This window comes from Cupressus sempervirens, chromosome 2 (assembly GCF_028749045.1).
Source record: "Cupressus sempervirens isolate cs-2001-9-10 chromosome 2, ASM2874904v1, whole genome shotgun sequence".
In the NCBI taxonomy this organism is placed as follows: domain Eukaryota; kingdom Viridiplantae; phylum Streptophyta; class Pinopsida; order Cupressales; family Cupressaceae; genus Cupressus; species Cupressus sempervirens.
The window spans coordinates 281,219,965-281,227,759 of NC_143119.1; the positions used below are offsets into that span (position 1 = coordinate 281,219,965).

The window sequence follows — 7,795 nt, forward strand, 5'->3', positions numbered from 1 at the left end:
TGAGACAGGTTCGATGGCGTTCTCTTTGGATGGCTTCTATGTATGTTCGGTGGCAGTGGCATAATAGGAGGTGAGATCATTCATGTTTGAGATGCTGGATACTTTGATTTTGTTGCAGGTACTAGGATGGAGCACTTCATGTACTTTAATCCATGGTGGTGGATATGCTGGGAGGGATTGTTCCCTTGTTCATTTATGTGGCTATGAATTGACCCTATGCAATGTATACAAGAAGTGGGAGATTGTTGAGATTATGGGTGTTGCACGCATTGCATAATATTTTTATATTGTATTATTTTATTTTACTATGTAATGTTGTATCTAGGAGTACCTGGATGGATGAGCAACATGTAAAGATTCCCATGGGATATACTTGATGAGTTGTATTGTAAGATTGTGATAATATTTCATGTAATTATTTAATATTATGGAAAAGAATTAAAATTCCAATATTAAATGTGGGGTTCATGGGTTAGGTAAACATGGGTTATGTAATACCACTTGGTGGTTTTGTGGGACTTGCTACTATATAAGAATTCACAAGGGTAGTTGTTGGTGTGACAAGTGAGAAGATAGAAGGCAGAAAGGGAAAGAGTCAAGCGGGACAAGGCTTGACAGGTTAGCCAAGGAGCATTTGTGAAGGTTGGAAGCATGGCATGAGGTGTGTGGATTCATGCTTATTCATATAGATTTCTTGGTGGTGGCTATGGCTTTGAAGGCTTCCATGGTTGTATTGCAATGGTGTTTTTGCCGAATAATACATGGTGATGGATGCTGGGTTTTTCCCTCAATGAGGGTTTCCCAGGTTATATCTTGTGTCACGTTTTTGTGGGTATGTTGTCTATTCTCTTGAATGTGGATTTCAATTACATATTTATTTCAGATTTATTATGGGTTATGTGGAAACCATTATATTCTTTATTGCAAGTTCCCTTACACTTACTCTCTCCCTCTTCCCCACATCTCTTAGCTATTCTCTTCTTCCCCACCCATCTCTACCCCATCTCTCCCTTGTCCATATCTCTCTCTTCTTCCCTCACTCACTCCATCCCTCATTTCCTCTCTCTAATTTCCCCATGTCTTCCTTTTCCCCCTAATCCTCCCCCTCTTCCGCACATCTCTCCCCTCTTCTCTCTCCTCTCCTATGTTGGTGTTTTGAAACACAAGTAGGTTTCAAATTACCCTGATGAGAATAGAGTACATCTAGGGGCAGCTAACTCCCATAGTCAACACACACTTTTAGACACTAGGCCAACTATAAGGCTAGACCCTTCTTCTATTTCAGGCTCTATAAAACCTAGGTGGGTAGACCTTAGGTTCAATTTATATAGTACCAGTGCTAAACATATTCTTGAATCTAACAAAGAAAATAAAACTCTTAATCTCCTATACTTATGCAATAACAAAGATATGTAGTAGCAAATTGAAACTCTATGAAATTCACAAGCTGAGTGAGGACATCCTTTTTAGTTCTTCAACATGAAAGGGAAAGACATTTGATTAATGATGTTGAATTCCAACAAAGAACCCCAAATATGCAGCAATAAGAACAAATGATCATGTAGCTGATTAGTGCCTTATCTATTGGGCAATTCCATGAATCAAATGCATACATCTGTGATATCAAGGACATATTTCATACACCCAGACATCAGATCTATCCTATCAATTTGTGAATCAAACATCAGTTGTTCATAAAGACCTCATTCTCATGAGATATCCTTCTCAAAATAACCAACAATCTTGTCAAACATATCAAGCATTTACTTGGTCCTTTGTTCCAACAACAAAATATATCTGACATACAACCTTAAAGGGATGAAAATGAGTCTCAATTCTTTGTTCCTAGACCACATAAGACTATGAATTACTGAGATAGGAGACAAGAATCATAATGAAACTAAAAAAATTCTTGCTCACTTGTATTCATTTCTTTGAAACTATACATTTAGATGCATGAAATCAAAACATAAAAACACCTAATAGATTTGAACTTTCTATGTACTTTCACTACTACTATCATACAAGAGAAAATATGTTGAAGAATGATGGTGGAATCATAGTTTTGGATCCAACAAAGTGGTCTAATACTGAAATTAACCAACCAACAATGGTCTCACAGTGAAAAATTGGAACCTCTACAAAGAATGAGAAAGAGAATGATATAGAAGAGAGTGAATTCTCAGATTTGTTGTGCATCTAACATGTGTCCACTTGAAAAACATCTCCCAACAGTGAAAAAAATCTCTCTAATCTCTCTCTACAATTGGTAAATCAAATCTTCAATCAATTTTGGCTTCCTAACTAAAAATTGGAACCAAATTATACTAGAATGACATAATATCCTCAAAATTAATCCAATAGATCTTTTACCATGCATTTTTACCAAGCCTGTAATTGCATTTTCAAATTTCACCCATTTCACTGAGAAGACCCAAAATTTACATTTCTGCCTATAACTTGAACCAATGACTTCTTGTACGAAAAAAAACTCCATAATCAAAATTTTTGTCTTCTCCCGGTTTTGGTGATGTATAACATGCCTATATTAGCCTACCGAAAATGTCCAGAATGTCATTTTGAAAATTTAGCTCCTCTGCTATGGCTCTAGTCTGCAACTTTTAAATTTTTCAAAATTTTTAAAAAATCCCAAAGTTCAGACTTTAGCATAAACCATTTTTCAATTTAAAACATGCACGTGACCTTCATTTTTTGAAAAAATGATTAAAATTTGATATTTAAAAAAAATTCATTTTTCTTTCACCCTTGCAATTTGGGTCAACTTTCTTTGACCAAGTTGCCACATGGGAACATCTTATTGGTCGAACCCTGCATACTCACCACCGGCCTAGGCCCACTACCATGTGGCATCCAGGTGCATTCCGACTTTGCTTATCTTCTAAGCACTTCCACGAAGTGGGGAAGTGCCAATCGTCGAATCTCGCCATGTGGCAAAATTTGACACGTTCATCTCAAACCTGCCACATCAACTACAACTGGGGCCCAATGCCACATGGCAACTTGGCACTTGCCCGCATTACAGTCAGCAACTGCTAATTGTGCAAGTGGGGAAGCATTGTCGTGACATGTGTCCTCCATGCCACATCAGCACACCATTTTTTGCGCCAAGTTGAGCATCATTTTCCATGTGTCATCTTGTGGTTAGTCATTCCTTTGACATGTGTCAACTACCAGTTTGTCTACGGATGCCACGTGTCTCCTTACAATTGGTTTTCGAGTCCACATCATCGCCAGTCAACATGTTCGTTCAAAATTTATTTCATGGTCAATTGACTGGGTCCCACGCGCGAGCAACTGCCTTCAAAAGGTGGTGTCTTTAAGACACTTGATACTTGGTGTAGAGGTGTATTTAAATAAAAGAAAGACCTCCCATCTTCCCAATGTGGGACTAAAAATGTAAACACTTTTCCCATACTCCTGCGCTATATGCCTAATGTTAATTTCAATCATGTATTTCCCCTAGCAAAAGCTTCATGACATCTTTTTCCTAACTAACATTAACACCTTCTCCTCCACTAGTATTTATGAATTCTTTAAAGAAGAAAAAAATGGAAACTCCCATGTACATCAAACCACTTTAGCTGCCTCTTTAACCAAGAGCTGACCACTGCTTCATTGGTACAATATCTAGAATGCCATTGCATAGCTAATAGGCATGCTTCCTACCCATCTCATTGAACCAGTGTTGTTGACTAAATTTACAAACCAAGGCTCACTTCCATCTTAATCGGCTTTCTCCTCCAAAACAATAGACATCTTCAAACGCTGCCTCCTCTTCTTTGCTCATGACAGGCCACCTTCTCTTCACACATGGAGATCCTTGCTCTACCCTCTTCCTGCAATGAAATGTGGGTGTTCTTTACTGTTGCCATGGTGATCTTCTTTGACTGTGCAGCCACTTCTTCCATTACCTTCATGTACTCCATTCTCCCCTAGTCTTCCATCTTAACATGGCGCCTTTTCTTTTGCTCATGCGTTGAATGTGCCTTGTTTGCTACCGCCTTCCTTAGGCATTGATTGTTGGCATCTCCCTTGAATGTAGTGGCATCTTCCTCTGCTACATTTTCCTCCTCTTCACACATGTGGAACCACAACATCCTCTTTCATCCTATGCACCTACGCTTTTATTATTTGTAGGTCCATCCTTTAAGCGCTTGATCAAAAACCTCAGCTAAAACAAGCACAATAGGATTTAAATTTACTCCTTTGGGAATGAAGTCCAACTTGACAAAGTCCTTAACAATAGCTTCATAATCCTGATGAATGAAGTGTGAGATTGTTCCAATCATACCATATTTTTGATCATTTGTAATCTTTGTCATAAAGCCAAAGTCAAGAATGGCTATTTTTCCATTAGTTGGCCAACATCACTTGTTGTGCTTTATGACAGTTTTTCCTTTTCAACCCATCCAGTAGTTATAACTTTCCTTTGAGGTGTACTCGGAATATATTTTGGGCACAATCATCTAAGGAAGGTCTTTCTAATGGAGCTTAAGTAATTTCCGCAATAATAACATAGGTGGTATGGGAGCTAATATCACATATCTCATTTTGAAGCATATCCAAGCTCCTTCAATAGGACCGCCCCTTCTCATTTAAGTTTCCAAAGGGAGAAAGCTGAAATGGTTAGAAGAACAAAATATTTTCACTTGTAGTCAGGGTAAGATGTCATCTCAATTATTTCATACTTAAATTGCTTATATGTTTCATAATGAAAATACACAAACCAAACATGCACAAGATGCAATTGATTCAAATCATTTGTAGTTTTCCCTTTGGAAACTTTTCCTTGATAAAAATGCCTTTTGAATCTCATAATGTCTTATCAGGCAAGTGAAATTAGTAGGGCCCCAAAGTGGGTCCAGCTAAAAAAAAATTCATTTTCAAATGGCTAAAATCTCAAACTGATTCATTGACTACCTGATACTGATATGAAACAAATTCGACCATTGCTCTATCATTAAAAACTCATTTTATCACTTTATTGCAACTTGTCGATTTTGTGCTAGGAGGTCCTTTGACTAGCTTTAAAAACTAACCCAAACCTCTAGCCGGGCTCTGAAATCAAACATACTGATTCTTTGTCCTGCATACTTGCACCCTATCGAATCTTGTCTGATGACGAATTCTCAGTCAAAAGATATTGACTATCAAAGTTGCCCTCTCAGAATTGCCTGCAAGAAAACATGTCTTAACAACAATAAATTGCATTTGAAATTGGCCTTGAAAACTAGGAAAACTGACACTTGGGGGCACGAAAACAAAGGCGTTGGTTCATTTTCACAAGGAGAGTATAAATCTGCAATTTGGGCTCATAAAAAATAATAGGACGCATTTGGCGAAAGGTCAAAGTGGGCTACTCAAAATTTGTATATTGGAAACAATGGCAAAAAAACATTTTTTGCAAATGGAATGGACCTGGGAAAGTGTGCAAACAAATTCGTCAAGATTTGAAAATTGGCACACTTAAAATATTTTCAGAGGAGAACATAGTGGTTCAATTTGTTCGATCTCACCTATCACGAATTTTGAGATATGACATCACGAACATGGGTACTAATCAATTGACCTTCCTTGACACCAGTAAAAAGTTACAAATTGCATTTGGAATTGTGTTTGAAAACTAATCAAATAGATTCGTCATAAGCTCAAAATTGAAACATAGTAAGCATGTGACCTCTAAAATGCAAGGCAAAAGGAATTTTAGCATTTTGATCAATTGGGTCAAAATTATAACCGGTCAAACAGGGCTTCCCAGAATTTAGAATAATTCACATTGGCATGACATCGATAAATGACCAACTTTGAGAAATTCAAAACCTAGTCAAACGGATTCGAAACAACTTAAAATTTGAAACATAGGCTCTCTGATATGAACACTAAATACTTTCAAAGTGGTGAGTCATGAAACGTTACTAGGTGCGAGATATTCAATTGCAAACATAACCCTTTGTCATTGTTTGACACTTAGGGCAAAATACAGATTTGAACTTTGCTCCAAATTGGACTTCACAAAATGGCTCGAAATAACAATTTATCATCATGGAACACATAGACGCATTGAATGCATGGTGTTAGAAACATTAAACACCTCTTAGGCCTCAAATGGACAGTCGGGTACATATGCATCAAAAAGCACTTATAGGGCTTAATTTTTTAGTGGTACTCAAAATTGGGGCTTCGATTTTGAGTCCCAACACCCTGTCCCCCATACCTCCCTCGCCCCTCCCTCACCACATACCACAATATTCCGCTATCAGTTTCTTGTTTAAGCATGTCCATGACTCCTTAAATCTTACTTACCTCGAAAGAATGAAAATATCTATGCTTTAATTCCCAAAATTGTGCTAAGAATCCTCCAAGGAAAAAGTAAGCATGTCCATGACTGCTTAAAGCTTACTTACCTCAAAATAATGAAAATATGTATGCTTTAATTCCCAAAATTGTGCTAAGAATCCTGCAAGGAAAAAGTAATCTAACATAAATTTTATGACTTCCACAAACCATAATACAAGAAAATGTCATAAGCATTTTCCAAGGGACTAATTTAAAATTGCACCATAATTTAAAAAAAAAATAAAAGAATTGACCCATTAATAATTCATTCTTGGACCTCGGAACCATATAATTTTGGAAGGAGACCAAATTGGAGGACTTGCCCCTGAACTTATAACAGAGATAGAGTGCATTGCTGTGACTGGAAACAATGAGAGACGACCACTCCACTTCGCTTGTCAGTGAAGGTCAGCAATGTCATCGAACAAAAGGGGCCCCTGCTCTTCTCTGGGCGACGTGGAAGGTTGTAGAAAGGGAAAATTCTTGAAATCGAAGGAATGATTGTAGTCGGAATCAGCAAAGAGGGAATCCCACATGGCAGAGTCCAGCTCTTCAACGGCCTCACTTGACGCTCCCATTTCTGAACTCACTGACAATCTTGACGGCTGCGGCGGCAGAGGCGGCGGCGGCGTAGCATTCTCCGACAAATTAGTTGTGCTTTCGGCGGAGGGAATTAGGCCAAGAGCATAATTGACTGCGGCCTGGCGAATTTGTTGAGGAGAAAGGGGCGTTGCAGAGGGAATGGCGGGAAGGGAATTGGGGAAATTGAATTTAGCAAGAGGTCCTCGCAGGCAATATGTGGCGGCGTCGAAAGCACGTGCGGCCTGCTCGGGCGTGTCAAAGGAGCCCAGCCAAATCTTGCCTTTGCAATTGGGAATTCTCACTTCAGAGACCCATTTCCCCCATTTTCTCATTCGGACTCCCTTAAATCGGCGACTCTTTCGATTGTCCGCAGGTGAAGAAGGGCCATGGCGACTTGATGATACTCTATGAGATGTGCTCATATTGGGGAAACAAGTTGAACGCTTTTTTAGTGCTTTGACTAATTTACGGGCAGAAAAAGAAGTGAGTTATTTGTTGGTAATGAGAGGTCAGAGTAATAAGTTAATGTGAAGAAATTAAGGTAGGAGTCGGGTGAGTGTTTTTATATATAGCGAGAGTAATCTGGGTGTCTCAGCGTAGGAAGCGCGTGGACTGAAAAGCGTTCTACTTTCTAGTCTCTAGAAGTGAAAGCTGTGGATAGGCAGGCTAATCTGCGGGATGTGTCGAGAAAGTCCTCGGAGACCGGAAAAAACATAGATTGCGTCACGTGTGGTATGTGAATAGATATCATAGTTGGGCAAATAACAATGTGCGCACCGCCCTCAGTATGAAAAGGGATAACACTAACAGTAAAGAACGCTGACGTCTTTCAAGATATTTCAGTGACTTAGGCATT

At 38.7% G+C, this 7,795-nt stretch overlaps 1 protein-coding gene across 1 annotated transcript; it reads right to left on the bottom strand.

Annotated features, from left to right (window-relative positions):
• Positions 1-6,585: 6,585 nt before the first annotated feature.
• LOC149572149 (ethylene-responsive transcription factor ERF015-like) lies at positions 6,586-7,505 on the bottom strand. The gene has a single exon (XM_089810636.1). It carries the CDS (start codon positions 7,359-7,361, stop codon positions 6,756-6,758), a length of 606 nt encoding a protein of 201 aa, XP_089666762.1. The 5' UTR covers positions 7,362-7,505; the 3' UTR covers positions 6,586-6,755.
• Between the last annotated feature and the right edge of the window lie 290 nt (positions 7,506-7,795).

What these genes read in the sequence shown, in the direction of transcription:
- LOC149572149 (XM_089810636.1), bottom strand. Translation starts at nt 7,361, where the DNA reads ATGAGCACATCTCATAGAGTATCATCAAGTCGCCATGGCCCTTCTTCA.